General features: G+C 39.0%; 1 protein-coding gene across 1 annotated transcript in view; it reads left to right on the forward strand.

Annotated features, from left to right (window-relative positions):
- Nucleotides 1-20,126, forward strand: part of HERC3 (HECT and RLD domain containing E3 ubiquitin protein ligase 3) — a 1,624,372-nt gene that overhangs the window by 221,679 nt on the left and 1,382,567 nt on the right. The window contains exons 6-7 of the mRNA XM_044060395.1: nucleotides 143-234; nucleotides 2,679-2,809. Coding sequence (XP_043916330.1) covers nucleotides 143-234; nucleotides 2,679-2,809 — 223 coding nt within the window. The remainder of the gene's footprint in view (nucleotides 1-142; nucleotides 235-2,678; nucleotides 2,810-20,126) is intronic.

Below are 20,126 nucleotides of genomic sequence, written 5' to 3' on the forward strand. Positions count from 1 at the left end.
ATAACTGAAGCTGAAGGTTAGTGATGTTTGTGCTCTTTTACAAGACAAATTCCTCATAACTTTCATTGCACTCAGTGCTGCCTGGAATCTTTGTTTTCATGTACAGATGTCAGTGTTGCTAATAGTAATTAACTTTTTACAGACAGGGATGTTCCATGTCACGTCAAGTCTTTGCGAACACAGAAGATTGTGTATATTAGTTGTGGTGAAGAGCACACTGCAGCTCTTACAAAGGTACTAAACCATTTACTTTTTCACTTGTGTGTGTATGAATAGCTAATGTATATTATGGTTACTGTAATGTGTATTCTTTAAACATGTATTGCCACTTGGATTGTGTGGCCTTAGAGCAGAAAACTTGGAGAATGTTGTAGTGTTCATAGTATTTTAAGTAACTAAAGTAGTAAACTGACAGAATTTATTCTGCTGTCATTGTGCATAGCAGCAAAAATGTTCTTTTACATGAGGCTAGTGGTCATCTTACCCTGAAACTGCTCAAGCCTCCATACAAGCTCTGTGTTTAAGCCAGTGATGGCGAACCTATGACACGCATGTCAAAGATGACACACTACGATGTTTTGGGTGACACACTAGAATTCATCAACACCCGAGTTGCCAAAGAAACCGAAACAAAAATACAAGAAATGAGCCCTTGCACCACCCAGAGATTAAACTGGATTCTCATCAGCCTTATCAGCACATTATCTGTCATCATGGCAGCCACACAGTTCAACTGCTGCATTTATGTACTAGTGGCATTCTTTAAATTACTACATCAGTGTAGCCACAAATGACCAGTCATATAGAAAGCATATAAATGTATAGGTATAATAGCAATTGTTGAAGAGCTGCCACTCAGACATCAGTAATGTTGATACACTTGTGTCAGCAAACTTTGACATACGTCTGTGCATGCTCCAAGGGTAGTTCTCTGAGCATGCAGGTAAGTGTTTTTGCAGGGGGTGCACCCCCTAGACGTGCACACACACCATTCTACTTAATGATTTATTCCAGCTCTGAGGTCACACACTCCTTGGAGAAAGGGCATATTCCCCAACCCTGGGAATTGTCTTTTTGCACACAGCTTTTGATCTGTTTTGTTGTAAACTAGCATGATATATGTGTGCATCTAGTGGGAGTTGCTTTATTGCTTAGATTTTGAAAAGGCATAGTGAAATGTGCATATGAATGGAATGAAGCTTACTTTGTTCTGTAACTGTCAGTGTTCCACTTTGCACAGTAGACATGCATATAAGATACAAAGCAAAAAGTAAAAGGTCACAAAGACAAACCAATTAGTAAAAACTACAAGAAAAACCTAACCAAGCTAGAGTTTTCACGGTGTGATACCTTAAACTCCTGTAATAGAGGCCCATGGGATATATGCAGATGACCCCTTGAGGACATTGTGTTTCAGCAATATGGCTTTTGAATACCCATGAATTTTTTCTTGTCTTTGTGGATACATTCAGGTCAACAAAGCCAAATCCCACTAGCCATGAGCATGCATGTTTCAGCCTTCTAATAACCTTGTCAGCCCAGCATAAGTGGAATGTTTGGCCTGAATGTGTGCACAAAGACTTGACTGTCCATGACTTTTTACTTTTTCTTTGCTGAAAGAAAGGTTAGTGATGTTTGTGCCCTTTTACAAGACAAATTCCTCATAAATATCATTGCACTCAGTGGTTTATTGCTGAAACACTTGATATCCTTAAGGGGCCATTTGCATTTATCCCATGGACCTCTCTTACAAGAGATTTAAGGTACACACAGTGAAAACTCTAGCTTGGCTCGGTTTTTCTTGTACTTTATGCATATAAGATGGAGTTTTGAGGTACAGTCTTACTTGAATAAATGTTTGCAACTACTCATTGGTGCAAAATTCTCTTAATTTGAAAAACTAAGCTATAAAATTAACTTAGCTGAATGTTCCCAAATGCAATTATTTTATCCTTGTTTACAGTAGATATTTAAGAATTTGTAAACCAGCCCAATGACATAAATGGATAACGCCTTGACAACAGCTCAGTGACCCAAGATCACCTAGCAGCTCTGGTGTCAAAAGTTGGCACGGAAGATGAGCACATCTATGCTTGGGCAGCATGTATGTCCTTCTGTGGGCAGATCATTCCCCAAGTGATGGCGGAGGCTGTGCTTAGTGTGGAAAGGTGGAGCAGTTGCAGCAGAAACAGGCACTGGAGCGCACATTAAAGAAGCAAAAAAAAGAAAAAGATACTTAGATTTTTTTTTTTGTCTTGAAGAGATTTTTTTTTTTGCTATAAGAAATGGGACTGTCTAGTTAGTGAACATTTTATTGGAATATACGTAGGGCTTGTGCCGTTATTGCTGACTGTCTCAAAGGCATAGTTATACTACCAGAGTTTACATCCTTATTGTACTGTTTATATCACCATTTTTTAGAATTTTAAAATATTGTCGTTTTCTCCTTTATTTTTATGAGGTGTAACTTCCATGTATGTGTAGTTCTTTTACTGACTTTTGCCATTGTTTTTCTTAGATTTGCACAATTGTTTTGTCATTGTTTAATATTCTATTGTATGATGCTGAAAATGTTGGCTGGATGGTTTTGTTTACTTTGGTAGCAGTTTGATGTCTTCTTTTGATAGACTTGTGTTTATTATGCAATATTCATTTGTTGCATTTCTTTTTATAAATAGAATGGTGGTGTTTTCACATTTGGAGCTGGTTCTTCTGGACAGCTGGGGCATGATTCTACAAATAATGAGATCAACCCAAGGAAAGTGCAGGAACTGATGGGTAGCGAAGTCTCCCAGATTGCTTGTGGCAGGTAAGAAACTTGGGTACTTCAACTAAAACACCACCTGGGAAAACCATAGAGAATTGGATTTCCCCCTTCTCTCCAAGCCCTGTAAAAATGTCATAGGTAAAGGCATCTTACCGGCTCATTTAGAATATAGTCTCCCTCTAACTGCTGCAGCTTCTAAAATAAATGTATCCACCATTTAGTCCATTTGAAATGCCATTTACAGCTTTATCGTTCTCTCCAAGAAACTCACCACTGAAATCATTGAAAAAGCTAACTGGCTACCTGTGTTGACTTTCTACTTGAATTTCAAGTATTTAAATCCATGAAGAATGACACTTTCCCCCTATGAGCTTTCCAGACTTTTTAGACGAGCTGCAACATACAACCTTAAAACATCTTAACCACTCATGTCCTCTACTATAACCCCCCCCCCCCAACTACACGTTGTTTCCTCCAACCCCCCCCCCCAAACTAGGCTTCACTGTACAGACCATGTTTTCTTCAGTTCTTTTGTTTCAAACTATGGGAATCTCTCCCTTTCTTTTCTTAAGGAAGATTCCTCTTACCCCATTTTCTGATCAGAAATAAGCACATTTCAAGTTCAAGCATTTTGAAAATGCAACCACTATCTCTCTGGTCATTTAACCTCTTCTTTCTTCTACATATCTTGCCCTGACTCTACTTTTGAATGTGATTCTTTCAGCATGCCAGCTCTGAATTTTTACTGTGTATGTAAAGGTGGTGGTGCGGTAGCGTTGTCACCTCACAGTAAGACGTTGTCCTGTTCGATTCTAAGCTAGAGCGTCTTCTGTGTGGAGACATGTGTGAATGGGTGTACCTTCGTTCAAGGTTGTGCGTCAGGGCTGGCAACTCTGCACGTAAAGATCTACTGCTAATCATTAGCGGACCGGAGTTCTGCTGTGGCGACCCCTAACCGGGAAAAGCCGAAAGACACAACAACATGTAATGCAGGTATATAGTGAGTGAGGGTGTGTGTGTTTTCAGTCATTCTGTATATAAAATCAGGTTTAACAAATTTTCATATATTTGAAAATGTTAGCTGTCTTAACAGAAACTTGCATGACAGTATAGGGAATGTTCCATCAAAACTGATAGTTGTGTTTTTCAAAGAAAATGATGGTGGAATTTACTTGAGCAAAATAATAATTTTTTGATGTGTAATGACACCCTTTTAGAAAATGTTGCAGTGCACACAGTCATTTAGTAGCATTTCTAGTTCAGAGTAAAATTACTTGTGTGGGTGGGTGTGTGCGTGTGTACTTGGACATTGAGTCATTGTTTATTAAAGGCTTGGATTATGCCCATTAACCATTTGCACACCAATGACCATTGCAGTAAGTAAGCTGATGAAGAAAGATGCTCACTCAGTTTGGTTTATAAAACCATTTGTATCTTCAGATTAGTTTAGGTATTTAAATGTCTAGGTCAGTATATTTGAAATTAAGTGGAGATTTGAGACTGGATAACCTCATGTCAGGTGCACATGCTGCTTTAAATTTTCCAGTAGTGTAGTAAAGCTGCCTGTGTCTCTTGAATTGCCATTGTGAAAAATAATTTGAGGACATTTGTACTTGGACAAATAATATTATTTTATCCCATTTAAGGCTGTGATGCAAAACAATTTGCAGATGTGCAGCTGTATGTGTCTGGGTGCAAAAAAAAAAGATTCTTAAGTGTTTCTGCGTGATTTAAATTGCATTTTTACTAATGGCTGCCTAGGCAGTAAGTAATACCATGGAAGAGGCTGAAGTATGACTTCATTGCATGAAGTGGCAATGCATATGAGTATTAACTGGTGAAGTGGAGTTTAACATCTTTATTAAAGCATCATATTTTCAGTGGTAATATCAGTATACAAACATTACTAGAAAAGAAACTTTTATCATTGTGTTGTGAAGTATACATGTTTTCTTTTTAACTGTTTTTAATCACTCTAGCATTACATAAATTGTTCATTCATGGCTTCACTTAAACCTTGCCCCTTTTCCTCCTGATAATTAATTTTCATATATTGTTCCCATAAGTTCCATTTCTATGAATTTTTCTCATCTTTTCTTAAGACCCCATCTCCATTTCTTGCATCTCCTTTAAAATCTTTAGTGCTTCAGTTAGAGTGGATTTAGATTTTGATTTCAGTTTTGTAGACTGTTATAAAACTTAGTAAGGTCTTGCTGTGTATAGACAATTCAGATCCTATATCCCAGCTCAAAAGAACAATTTCCTTTTGTCCCCCCCAACATTTCTGACAAAGTACACTGCAAAGAATTTTTTAAATGTGACAACTTGTTAAATTCCAAAAAAACATTCTCCCAGCTACCCGTGTCTTCCCTATCACACCTCCAGCAATTGCTATCTGCCTGAGGAAAATCCAGTGAAGTAGTCATCTTGGAGTAATTTTAACTATGCAAATGCTTTCATGCAGAAATCCTAAACCTTCAGGACTTTGTTGCCTGCTTGGGAGTCTTAGCAATTTTATTTCCATTTATAAAGTGACCTTCCATTCTGTTTTCTCAAAATTTTCTGACCTCCTGTGATTTATTCTTATATTTATATTTCAGTATTTTATACAGCCAACTAATTATCTCAGTCTTTTTAACTGTTTCTGTTCTACACTGGCCTTTCACTTAATGCTCCACTATCCTTTTCTCTTTGCCTACCCTCTGCTTTCAATCACTCATAGAGAGGCAGTCTATAATTTGCATCCTCTGCCTCTTACTTTTCTCTCCAGTTGTTTACTCCCAGTGCATTAGCTCCTTTACTAATTTTCTTAAGTAAATTCTGGTTCCCTCTTGCCTATTTTCTATATCCCTAGTTGGTGTTACCTATACTTGTAAAATCTGCTGTCTGCATTCCCTTGCTGGCGTACTTCTTGGAATACTTTGTGTATAATGTTTTCTCTTAATTTTTCCAAGTCTTTTCGTTTCCAGTACCATGACTGAAATGGACCCCATTCCAAAGTCAGGGTGTAATTAAAGTTCATGAAATTAGTATAGTTTCAGTCTTTAATGCTGGCTAAAAGTGCTCTTCACATAGCTCCTACAATGTGCCCAGAACTGTCTTCTGCAATTCATACAGAGCTGTATGTATTTGTAGCATATCAAAGTATGACCGTAGATTCTTTTTTTTGTTAGACCTATTGATCCTACTACTATCGGAAATGTCTCCATATCTTTCTTCCCCATTACTCTCTCTTTCTGCCTGCCAATCTGGATATTTTATGACTTTGTGTCTCTCTGCATGTGACACACAGTAATGCTTAGGTGTAGCAATTTCGGTGATAAATTCTGCTTTTGTCTTATTTTTCATGGACTACTATATCTGTTTTTCTTGCATCTATTTTTTGAATTGTTGGTAGTGGTTAATGTATACGTTGTCATTCTCTGTAATGCTTTGTGGTTCGTTTCCAATGCTTCTTGACTCCTTACATATTAGCGTTTGCACAATCCCCAATGCTACAGTCTTGCCACATTATTGTGCCTTTTAATGTACAGGCCCTCTGCCATGAGTGGATCACACTCGGCAACAACTTGTGTGACTGTTTTCAAATTCATTTTTACAGAGCCTACATGTGTCTGTTTCTCCCACTTGTTCAATGGACTTTATAAGCCAATATGTATGTAGCCCACTGTCCTGGGCTGCCATTATTAAACTTTCACTTTTTGTAAGCAAACAACTAGCTCCAAGGTTGGACTGCAACATACATACCAGCTTTAAAAATAAAACGAAGATGCAAGTAGAAAATATTTAAAACTTGACCTTTAATATAGACCATAAAAGACAAAATATATGCAAGTGCATTTGTCTGAGGTAGTCAAGGACTTCATCAGAAAAACACACTCCACAAAAACGCTGCCTTAAGTAAAACATAAGTTAATGACATCAGCAATTCAATTAATTTAACCCTGTACATTTAAAGCAGCACCACACCAAAACTGTACCACTTGCCATATACATATGAATAAATATGATAAAATTTAAAAGGAATAAATAAAGGTTCAAACTGTTACAGCTCTTATTGTTTCAATTTTAAAATACTGTCAGTACAGATGAATTCATTGAGGCCAGGAAATTTGTCAGCAGTGGTTAACAACTGCCATTTAAGATTAAGAGCTTTGAGCTTCAATTTCTATGGCCTCCCTCGCTAATCGAGGTATATAGTGTCAAGAACCCAAACTTTAAGAACATTTTCTGGGTTATCTGTAACATGCCTAATCAGTGCACTTTTACTATTCATTTTGTCAGTGTCATAAATGTGCTCATACTTTGTTCTCTGAACTTCCTCTCGGTTTTTCCTATATAAAACCAGCACATATCTGACACTTGGCGACATAAACTACTCTTTTGTAAGTGCACTTATAGTGGGCATTTCTGTTAATCCATTCCTTCATATTTAAATAAATTCTGTCACCTTCTAAAATATGTTTACACTGTACACAGGTTCCACATTTAAAAATTCCTTTATTAACATCTCTGTTGTATCCTAATTTCTTGGAATTTTTCAATTCCAACATGTCCTTAAAATTCTTGCCTTGTATACAATTTTAGAATCCTTTCCCAGTAACTTATATAATTCTCCATTCACTCTAGAAACATCCCATTTCTGGTTTAAAATGTTCCTAATATGTTTTCCATCAGCGTTATAGGTAGTGATGAAAGCTGTTAAGTCATTTAATCACCTCTCCAGGTCATGTTACATAGACGCAAGGAGGGGTTTGTATATAATCCCTCTTCTGTTTTCCTTGCAGCTTCTGTCATAATAGTAGCTGTTAGTTCACAAGGATAGCCTCTGGACAAAACTTGTACATTTCTTCAAGGAAAATCTGCAATTCAGAGGCCATCCTGGCTGACCTTACCATCTGCCCCTTTCACAATGCTTTTGTGATGGTATGGATGGTAGCAGGAATAATGTAGCATATTATTTGAATATGTGGCCTGCCTCTATATACTATAAATTGTTTGTGGGTCTATCTTTAACTAAAAGAACATGGAGGAAATTAATTTTCTCCTCAAAATAACGTATCTTACTGATTTCCTGGCTCTTGGTGGAAACAATGGACACGTCTCCTGCCAGCCCGGAACTCTATTCCCTTTGCTTCGTTTCCCAGTTCTCTATAAAACTTTTTTGTTAATCAGTGAATTTCCTTTATCTGCATATCTTCTACATATTTCTGCCTGTGCTGATATCGTTAGTTTATTTGCAGTAGTGTGTGATAAATCGTGGTTTGTTCTGATACTAGGCATTGCTTCTAATATGTGTAAGTATTTTTGCTAATCTCTTCTCTCTTCTGTGTGCTTCTGACAGTGATACTCATCTCAATTGCTTGATAGTTTTCTCTCTTCGATGTTTCCATTATGGCATTTTATTTCCTCCCTTCCTTTCCCTTATTCCTTTGTTTTTGTGGTAAGACTTTATTTGTTATTAATTTAGCAGTACAATAATATATCCTGTTTACTTCTATATCACGAGTTTCTGTTAATAGTCTTGATTGCTGTGTTAATCTGTTTTTTTTAGACTTCTAACATTTTGGGTCTTATTTATTTTCTGTAATCTGTTCCTTGTATCAGTTGTAATGTCTATACATGAATATTAAATAAAAAAAAAACAACAAAGGCAGTGGTTTACTCCAAAAAAACTAATACACTGTGATATATTTTCTTATCTTAGACTGTATGTGTTATATTAGTATGGTGCCTTTAAATTTTCATAGGGGTAATGATGTCATAGAAGGAGTTTTCCAATGTAGTCAAGTGTTTGAAATTTGTATTTTGTCTAAAGAAGTTCACATATTGAATGTGCACGAAAGCGCTAACCTTATTTGTTTTATAAAGCAGGTTTTTTTTGGAGTAAACCCTTTCCTTTGTTTTTTTAGTTTGTGTTTTTTTGTTTCTATGAGCAGCCTATTCGTCCATTTCGGAGTGGTACAAGCCAGAAACTAGTAGTCTATTGGCCATTTTGGGTCAATTCCTAGCTTTTTTTCAACCCCCTGCTATAAAGCACGCTAAAGCGCGCCTTTTTAGCTTGATATCAACTCAGCACAGCTCCTCGTGGTGTCCTGCAGAGTGATTCAAGCAGCAGAGAGCAAAAGAGTGACTTTTTCCTGATATAAGTATATTTTTGTGGCTTTTCTACTGTTTACTGTCTAGCGACTGCATTTTCGCCTGTTTTCTACTGCATTTCAAGTGATTTTCTGTGTCTAAATTGTTTTGCACTTTAAAGTTTCTAATTGTTGTAAATTGTATCTGTAGGCTACACACTCAAGTGCGCTAGCCGATTCATAGCATTTAAAGCATTTAGTGACTGTTTTTTCTTCTCTATTTGAAAAAAAAAAAAAAAAAAAAAATATCTCTTGTTTTCCCGCCTTGCTGAACTAGAATAGTCCAGTATCAGAGTTTGCTGATCCCTGGGCTTTGTCTTGGTTCCTGAAACTGTTCCATATCCATATTTGGAAAAGGGAAGCTTCTTTGCTTACCAGTGGGAGTGGGAAGCACTGAGCAGCCTATTTGTCCATTTCGGAGTGGTACAAGCCAGAAACTAGTAGTCTATTGGCCATTTTGGGTCAATTCCTAGCTCTTTTCAACCCCCTGCTATAAAGCACGCTAAAGCGCGCGTTAGCGCGGAGTTGCCACAGGAGCACACAAGAGCAGTGGCGGTTAACAAAGGTTAAACTATTCGGGCTACCTAAAGTCCACTCTTCAAATTTTCCCTTAAAACAGCCTTCCTTGAACTGTACTGCTGATCAAACCAGCGTATTCTATATCTAAAAAGTTCAGCTCTACTTGATTCCTAGTAGACTATTCTCTATCTGTAAAGCCTAGCACTTGCTCCTAAAGTACTTTTTTTACCTTGGTATAGCACTTTTATTGTACATAGTACCCCACCAGCCTAAAACCCCTTTCTCGATCACCCACATCCCCCTGAGTCTTTTTAAAGTTTTTGTCTATTCCTTCTAGCATGTCGAGGGATCAGTTGTTAGTGTCCTCTCCTGCTCAGCTGGTGAACCTGGGAATATTGAGGCAATGTTACAATTGTCTCATGTACACAGACAACCCTCTCCTTCTCCCACAAAACACAAATACATGCAAGAGATGCAACTATACAGCCAAACTGGAGGCTGAGCTCTCTCAACATAGGACTGGCAAGACCAGACAGGAGGAGAAGGTAACCACACACACCACAAACCCAGTCTCACATAGTACTATCACTACTTCAAATCATGCACATAAACACACAAAGACATACTCGGAGGCTCTGATCAAAAATCTACCAAAACAGCCGAGGCCACCAAAGCAGACACCCAAACAACTGCCACCTCAGGACACAACACATGAAACACATAGACCGCATAGTCAGTGTGCCAAACAGTCACAGCCCTTAAGGCCAAACACAATGCCAGACACACTCGTCATTGGTGACTCCATAGTCAGACACACTGACGTCCCGCTCACCAGATTGAGTAAGGAGAAGGTCACAGTAAGCTGCCTGTCGGGAGCTAGAATCTGCCACATAACGCAAGCACTCAGGTCTCTCAACAGCAGGTACAAGTACGACTCAGTCATTGTCCACGCTGGTGTAAACGACCTGAGACGTACCTCCTTGGACTACATGAAAAGAGACATAGAGGAGTTCTCTGATTATGTAGCCCAGGCAGGTATGACCCTGACCTTGAGCAGTATCCTACCTTCACCAAGAATGATGCCACAATACAGAGATAAGATGATCAGCTTTAATAATTGGCTTAAACTCTGGTGTCATTCAAAGGGGATCCAATGTCTGTCTGCCTGGGATGACATGCTGGACAAGCCACGCTGCTTCGCAAGGGGCGGCTTGCACCTGTCACCCCTGGGCTTCCGGATATTGGCAAAGGCTCTTGCCACCCCCATAGTGCCTTTTTTAGGCAAGGCTCAAATTCTAAACCTACCACCCTAGAACACAAAAAAGGGAAAAAAACTAAGGGTAATGCTGCTCAATGCCAGAAGTCTCAACCTCAAGATGCACGCACTCGAGGCCCTTCTCAGTATGGAGAACATCGATGTCTGTGCTGTGACTGAAACCTGGTTCAAGACTCCTGAGAGCACCCCGGCACTATCAGGTTTTACCTCATATCATGCGTTCCGGCCCCAAAATCCGGACACCACCAAGAAAGGAGGGGGGGTGTCCATATTCATCAAGGACACCCACACCTCAAGGGTGGTGGCAACGCACGATGCATCGGAGACAATCCAGGTGCAATTAACCATAGGCAAGACTGCTCTGCAATTTGTAGCATGTTACCGGCCACCCTCTCAAACTCAGGAACCTCACATAGCTTTCCTGAAAACACTGGAGGGAATAAATGTATCTCCAAACACCATCATACTAGGTGACTTCAACTACCCAAATATAGACTGGGATCAGTACTCAAGCCCCAACACTCTAGCCCAAAGGTTCCTAGAGTTCATAAACTCAAATGCCATGGAACAACTAGTCACCATCCCCACAAGAGGTGAAAACATACTTGATCTCATCATCACGAACATGGGGTCACAATGTTAAACACCGGAAGTATACCCCTCACTGGTGAGATCAGATCATAAACTAATCTCACTGGAGGTCCACATCCCGCCCCCACCTGAGATAAAAAAGACCACAGTGAAGAACTTCTCAAAAGCCGACTTCACACTTCTGAAGACTAGTGTGGTCTCTTTTAAGGCCCCCGAGCCTGCGGAAACCATTACTCAAGCCACTGAATCACTTACAAATGCCTTCTACCAGCACCTACAGGACTGCATGGATCAGGCAATCCCAAACAAAACAAAGACTCTGTGTACCAAAGGCAAGCGTCCAGTCTGGTGGACCCCAGCCATAAACAAGCTCTACAACAAAAGGAGGACGCTACTACAAGATAGAGCAAAATCCTTAAAAGGCACCTTTGATCATTATAAGTAAAAAAACTACGAGCTCTCATAAAATCATCCAAGGCAAATTTTGAGAGAAAAATCGCTAAGGACTCAAAAGACAATCATAAGGCCTTCTTTAGCTATGTTAGAAACCTGGGAGGAAACTCCCAGATATGCTCAGAATTAGTTCAAAATGATGTAAAAATCACTGAACCTACAGACATTGCCAACATACTGGCTGACAGGTTCAGTGCAAACTTCTCCCCCCCAAAAGGAGAGATATCTATACCAGAGGATTGTAGCCCCCCAAACATCTCTAACGCTCAGGTGAGAACTGCTCTCTCCAAGGCGAAAAATACAGCATCCATGGGACCAGATGGTGTCCCCGGCTGTGTGCTCCACAAACTCAATGAGGAATTAAACCCACAGTTAGGACAGCTGTTTAATCTTAGCCTCACCTCAGGATACGTACCCAAGGAGTGGCGCATGGCAACCGTGGTCCCACTTCACAAAGGCGGTGCCTCCACCGACCCTGGAAATTACCGTCCCATCAGCTTGACAAGCCTGATCTGCAAAGCTATGGAGAGGATCATAATGGAACTCATAAATAAAGACATAGGGAACTTGCAGACTTTGGATCCAACCCAATTTGGCTTTGTCAAAGGCAGATCATGCCTTTTAAACTTGGTTGACTTTTTCGAAACAGTCACCAAGGCCATTGATGAGGGAAAGGCAGTCCACACAGCCTACCTCGACCTGGCAAAGGCTTTCGACACAATACCCCACTCAGGTATCATTGAAAAACTCATCAGCTTAAATGTAAACCCATACATCACAAGATGGGTTGCAAACTGGCTAAGTGACAGAACCCACAGGGTCAGAGTTGCTGGCACCATGTCAGACTCAAAGCCTGTCACAAGTGGTGTCCCACAGGGCTCAGTCCTGGGCCCACTCTTGTTCGGCATCTACTTTTCAGAAGTACAAGCAAACACAGGAGGGTTATGGCTGACAAAATTTGCAGATGACTGCAAACTGGGTGCCATAGTCGAGAACACATCTGACACAGATATCCTTCAGAAGGGTCTCATAGAAATGAATAACTGGTGCCAGAGCCATGGCCTAAAGTTAAACGCCATGAAATGCATAGTCATACCCTTCGGGAAAAACAAGGTTACCCCTAGCTACCATATAGGTGGCAATCCACTGAGCACAGAAGAGGTTATCAGGGATCTGGCGACCCAGGTTGACAGTAACCTTTCGTTTGACACTCACATTGCTAAAGTAGTTAGGAAGACCTTCTACATTGCCCACCTGATCATGAAGGGATTCACATCTAGATCAAGGGAGGTCATCGTCCCCCTGTACTCATCACTCATCAGACCAATGATTGAGTACAATGCCCCATTCGGAATGTATCTGACCCGACACCTGCAGCAGCTGGAAAGGCCCCAAAAGTTCCTCACCAAAAGGATAAAGGGTCTCAAAAATATGTCTTATGCTGCCCGACTGAAAGAACTCCAGCTCTATTCAGTCGCTTACCGCTTGCTCAGAGGTGACCTGTGCCTGACATACAAGGCCATGTCCAACCCAGAATTGATGAACATGCTTCACCTCAAAAAATCTAGATCCCTCTGAACTACAAGGGCGGGAGACTTAAACCTTGACACGGTTATTAATAGGACATGCTGGAGAGACAGATTCATCACCCAGAGACTCCCTATGCTGTGGAACAAAATCCCGGTACATGTGAGGCAGAGCACCTCGCTGGCCTTGTTCAAGAGAAATCTTGACCAATGGATGGGAGATCGCAGATATACCCCAGGGGTTACCTCAGTGTCACTGCTTGACAGAGGCACAGCAAAATAATGGGCATAGTTTCCTTCAAACTAAAGGGGTGGCGAAAGCCACAAAACCCTGGGCTAGGCTTATAAATGCCCTTGGGCAGATAGCCTAGTATGAACCTATGAACCTATGAATATTAAGTCAAGCAACTCTTACCTTAGATCATTTTCTTGTAAACTAAGAGCACATTCTTTGCTCTCTTTCCTGGGGGCATTCTAGAGAAATTTCAAGAACATCTTCCTGTAACTTACCTTCTTTAGCTGCATCCTGCGTTATCTGCTGCCTCTTAATATGGGACCTCATTGACTCCTCAGTGCACAACATTGCCCATGTCAGAGCTGCCACGTTTCCTGCTCCTTCCCTTACTGTGCAACTCCAACTGAACTTTTGTACTGGTTTTGTACTAAATGCTCCAGAGCATCATCATGTGGCAAGTCTTCAGATGCCTTCTGTTCATCCTATTTTCCCTAGTTTGGGGACTCATTGTTCCACTATGCTATAACATCTGTTAGATTTATTTAGACTAAATCCTTCACTTTGCATGTAATCTATAACCTTAGTTTGTGTTTCATTAATATATCCATTACTGATCCTAGTTTCTACTTTTCACATTGGTTTTCCTACTTTCTTGTTTTGTGAAATCATCCATATTTGGATGCCTTTACCTGTATTTCTTGACTCATTACAGCTGAGTGCGTCTCCAGGTGTGTCTGCAGTTAACTCCTACTGACGCCTCTAGGTGTCAAACATTGCTTGTTCATATTTGCATTAATAATTCCAAAACCATGCTACATATATAAGGTATTAGAAAATTTCATCTTAAAGCATACATGCTGGTAAACGGTTTTGATATTTGACATCTGTTTTTGCAGCTAAAGAGATATTGAATATTTGTATACTGTTGATTTGTATTGTAATTTTCATATTTCTCCAAGTATCTCAACATTGTTAACAGAGACAGAACTGCATAGCCTCGTATGAAAGCTCACAGCTGTATGAAGAAAATCTTGCTGGCAGTGTGTCTTGATTGAATGGTTACTGAGTTATCATAAGCTGTTTATGCAACATTACAAAAATTAATATTCACTCTTTCATTTTGGCTTTTAAAATCCAGTTTAAAGCATCCAACTGAATGAAAGCCACTAATATAAATATTTGATTCATCATGAATAGTTTGCCATTTGAAGTTTTCTAGTAACACTTGTAGTTCCAGAGATATAAATATTTGTTTGAACTGCAAGGTGATAACTTCATTGCTTTAAAGTCTCAAGACACACCCACTGGGAGTTAACGGTGCATGCCCAAAAGGACTGTACTGGAGGTTAGGAGTTAAAATGTCTTTTGTGCTGTTTTTTTAATTAGTTTTGCTTTCTTCGCATAAATGTTATGTAGGTCTGTTTTGCTTCTTAAGGACTTGCATCCAAAATCCTTCTCTCTCTCTCTGTTTTTCAGACTCTACCTTCCCACTTCGTCATCACTTTCCACTCTGATGTATAACCTTCTGCTTGATTATGCATATTAACATTAACTGCATATTAACATTAACTGCATATCACTTCAAATCAGTTAATCCCAAACCACCATTTTTGTGTGAGGATAATCAACTTAACCCACTTAATTCATGCCCACTTACCCTCCCAAGTAAAATTCCATCAAATCTCTTATCCATAGCTTCTCATATGCGTAATAATAATTATCCTGATCTGCATATAAAACTAAGGGACTAGAAACATGTTCACTGCTTGTATCTTACTATCTATAACCAGTATCAAGAGTTTCTAACTTCTCCTTTTTGTATTATCTGTTTAGTATCTTCCAACATATCCTTAACAGAATCCTTTTTAATTCATAAAATATTTGCCTGTGTCATATGTAATTAATCATACATATATAAATAAAAAAAAATTGATATAATTTTAGTTGCACGCATTATACATCACAAACCATGTTGACATAATTTTAGTTCCAAACATACATCACTTGTAATCTAGCCAGTCATTGTCTTTCAAACATTACATAGCTCATTCATATCCTGACTTCCTTTAAAACTCACTCTCTTCTGCATGGATTGTTCCCACAATTCCCATTTTTTCTATGTACTTTGCTCCTACCTTTTTCTAAAGATCCCAATTCCAGTTGTTTTATCTCTTACTGTATTCACTACTTTTACTACAGTTGGTTTAGACTTTTGATTTCCATTTTCTAGTAATTACATTTTTGTTAGCCATCATAATTAGACTCAGTAAGGCCTTACTATGTCTAGGCAATTCTGATTTCGTATCATTAAAAAAAAATTTCTTTAGTTACACCAATTTGCTCACTCAGTATCTCTCTAACAGAGTAGGCTGCAGGGAATCTTTAAAGTCTGCCAATTCAATACACTCCCAGAAAAATGTTCCCAATTACCTCTTTCTTCCTTATCAGACCTCATACATTTGCTGTCTACCTGAGGAAAAATTCTTTGGAGTCTAGTTGGGGTGTAAAAACACCTATGTAAATATTTCCAAGCAAAGATCCTTAATCTTGTAGACTTTTTGTATATATGGGAGGCATACATATATAGCCCACTGTTTCTTTATGAAAAGAGTCTCTTTTTCCCAATCCTTTCTGTGATTGATTCTTATAGGTATCGTGCAATATTTTATATGCTCCACTAATTATTTCTTTAACAGCAGCTTCTGTTCTAGATTATAGTAAAAACTCTACCAGTGCTAGTCTTTAACTGAAGATTCTCCCTAATTCTTTCTCTTTGCTTATACTCTGATAGAAATTTTTGATACTGAAGGCAATCTGTAGCCTGCAGTCCGAATTCTTGGCCTATTTCCATTATATTACCTTTCCCTGTCTAATTATTTGGTCTAAATACCTTGGTTCTTTTTGCCAGTTTTCTCTAGGCAAGAGGGGATTGCAATTTATTATCCTCTGTATCCCTATTGCAGCCATCCCTATCGGCAGAACCTCCTTTCTGGATTCCCATGTTGGCTTAGTTCTTAGAATACTTTCTGCTAGTTTACGAATACAATATTCTGCATGGTTATTGTTTTTCTTGAGGATCTGCATCCAAAATCCCAGTCTCTCCTTGTTTCTTGAGCTTCCCCCATTTCATCATCATCGTTTTCCACTTTGAATTATGGATTTCTTCTTGTGCTATGTGTAGGAGCCTTAACTGTATAGCTCAGAAATACCACTTCACATCAGAAAGTCCCAAACTACCTTGCTTTGTTGGAAGAATCGGATTATCCCACTTGACTCTTGCAGTCTTCCCCCTCACATAAAATCCTTCAGCTCTTTATTAATTGCTAGTCATAACTTCTCCTCTGGTTGATAAAAATATGAATGACCTGTGAAAAAAACTAAAGGAGATGAAAAACATTTTAACTTGCATCTTACTATTTATATAACAAAGCTTCCAGTGTCTCAGTTTTGTATTATCTATTGTTTAGTCTCTTTCCACATATCTTTAGTTGCCACACCAGACTCCTTTTTAATCCATTCTCCTAAGTATTTCATTATAGTATGTCCCCATAAATTTGCTGAAACAATTAGTGTGTGGGTGCATAATTTACAGTTATTGCCTTTTGTTAGCTTCATTAATTTTCTATCCCAAAAAGATTTGAAACTGCCTCAAAATGTTCCACAACACTGAAATATCCTCTTCAGGTTTTATCAGGTATACAATAATATCTGTAAATAGAGCCAGCTTTTCTTGACTATTATACCCTTTGAATTTCTGAGTGCCTTATTTTCTTTGCCAATGGTTCTATATATAATGCAAATAACAAAGGGGAAAGAGAGCTCCCCTGCCTGATTTAGTGTCAGAGAGGAACCCACCCACTTTAATTTGTGTCTAATCCCTCATACATCATCCTAATCAACCTTATATTTTTTTCAGGGGATGCAAATGCTTACATAAACTCACAGCTTACTTTGTCAAATGATTTCTCTGCATCAAGACCCACCAACAACAGTGGCTTATTCTTACATTCTGTTTCCCTCTGGATCATCATTGTTCTGTTAATGTTGTCAAATATTTGCTCCCCTCCACAAAACCACATTGATCAATATCTATCAATTTTGGCATCACCTTTGCCATTCTTTTAGCCATTATAGACATAAACTCTTTATAATTATGGTTTAGGATTGAAATGGGCCTGTATGACGCTGGATCTGATGGTTCTTTACCCTCTTTAGGTGTTACAGCCAACCACCATTTTCTTCCAAGATATTGGTGCTTCTCATCCTCTTAAAATGCTATCTGTTTCCCTCCTAGCTTCCAAACTTCCACAGGAATACCATCTATTCCTGATTAATATACTGTGGATTCGTAATACATCAGTACATCACAGTTTTTGTCTCATCTCCTCGTATCCTAACTGGTAGTAATTGAACCTCATCTACCTCTAATCGTGGTGTATTTAATTCTTCCATAAACATTTCCATTTGTACCTTTTCTTGATTTCCATATTTGATTGCTTTTTACAGACTTTCATAAAATTTCCAAAATAGTTTTATTACCTCTATAGCAGGGGCGTCCAACTTTTTCAGTTGTAAGGGCCGCATTGAGTCAACAGAAATGGCCTGGGGGCCAGACGGCAAGTGAGGACCAAAAAAAAGGTCTCTCACACAAACTGAAGAGCAAAAAAAAAAAAAAAGGTCACACACATCCAGCCAGACTCAAGCTGCTGAAAGCTAATAATGAAAGCTGGTGCGACCAAATAAGGAGAGAAATGAGCAGTCTCACAGAAAGCCCTCATGCTGGTGGCTTTCTCCTCTGTAGCATGTGGAAACAACATAACCATACTCCCCAACATGCTGCAGCATGGCATCAAGGAACTGGTGCAGTATCCTTGTGGCAGATGCCTGAGATAACCCCGCTGTGTCCCCAAGTTGGTCATCAAAAGGTCCATCATCTATCTAGCTTGTATTTAAGAAGCTACATATACCTTGGTGTCTGCACGGACAGGTATTCCACACATCTCATAGGCCTGTTAAGAAGCATGATAGATCGTGCTCCCTCATTTACAAGCCAGCTCGGTGGCACAGTGACAAAACATATAGCATTGTTGCCTCACAACAAGAGGGTCTTTCTGAATTCTAGGGACACTATTTAATCCTAATTCAAAATTTAACTAGTTGTCTACATCACCCAAAAATCACTAAAACTATTTGCATATTTCTAACTATACTAGTACTTCTTACCAATCCTATGACCCTCGGTCAGTGCACAGGCAGGCTTTATGACACTTATGACAATTTCAAGGTAGAATTTATACAACCTTCTTTCAGTCAGTGGCTAGGATCAGAAAAAAAATTAGCCCCATCTTCAACTTAATAGCCCCCCAGAGAAGCACTCTCCCCAAATCTCATGTTTAAACACACACACACACACACACACACACACACACACACACACACACACACACAAATCCATGTCCCTTTCCTATTATAACTTCAAGTTTGCAACACCATTGAGTAATGGGAAATGTAATTACTTGAACTATTCCCTTTCACCAAGGAGCAATCCGCATAAGGGAGGTGGGATCTTAAATGAAAGATGACCAAGACAGACTTTTAACTCCTCTTCCTGCATTGGTACCATCTGTAAATGGCAACTTTTAGAAAGTATCCGCACTGCAGAGCCCACATATATATGCTGTATGTTTGGTGCTTTTATGGTGTGCATTTCCACCTCTTGTATGTTTGCAAAAGTATACTAGATCTTTTGTGTTGCTCTCATGAGTTTAGGGCTTTGCAGTGGCCCCACTGCAGACCCACCTTTCACAGGGACACAATTCAACCATTTTGGTCTTAGTATGTTATTTGTAAGTGATAGTACCTTAGCAATTGCTTTTACAGCCTGTCTGGGTATTGTGGTTTAATCGGGTGACTCATGGTTGTGATGGAAACATTCCAGCAAAAGTTATGCTGTTTATTCTACCTGCATATTTTTTTTCTGATTAGCACTAATTTATGTAAAGTGCTTCTCCCCAAGCTGCACATACAAACAGTAAAGAGTTTCTCTCCAAGCTACACCTACCCACCCAATAACAAGAGTAAAAACACATGTATTAATTGTACCAAGGGAGTTCTGCAGCTTCCTGCATGCTGTGCTGATCATAACTCTCACATGAAGACAATCACCTGAAAAAATATCTTCTCTTCTAAGACATGTTAGTACTTACTTCACCCTCCATGATCCAGATGCACTGACCTGGAGTTGCTGTAGTAAACAAGGCAAAAAATATAGCAGCTGAACCACATTGACCAGCCAACAATCAAAACTTTCCTAATCAGTGTAACCAATTAACAATCAACAACTGCAACCAGTCTCATGGCTAGAGGCTCTGGGGTTCAATCATGAGACATAGAGTCACTGCTTTGCAAGAGCAGAGCTGTAAGTTGGAAAAAGTATGACCACTGAAATACTAAAATATATAATGTCCATTAAAATGCAGAGGCATCCCTTTTCCATTAAAAAAAACAAGCTATACTAGAAGTTTCCTGAGATTTATGAAAATAATTATCTACCAAAACAACACATTGACATTTTAACAGTCCAGGTATACTTTAATGACAAAAAAAAAAAAAATCAAGAAGT

The sequence above is a fragment of the Protopterus annectens genome, chromosome 2.part0 (assembly GCF_019279795.1).
Source record: "Protopterus annectens isolate FY-2018-M chromosome 2.part0, PAN1.0, whole genome shotgun sequence".
In the NCBI taxonomy this organism is placed as follows: domain Eukaryota; kingdom Metazoa; phylum Chordata; order Ceratodontiformes; family Protopteridae; genus Protopterus; species Protopterus annectens.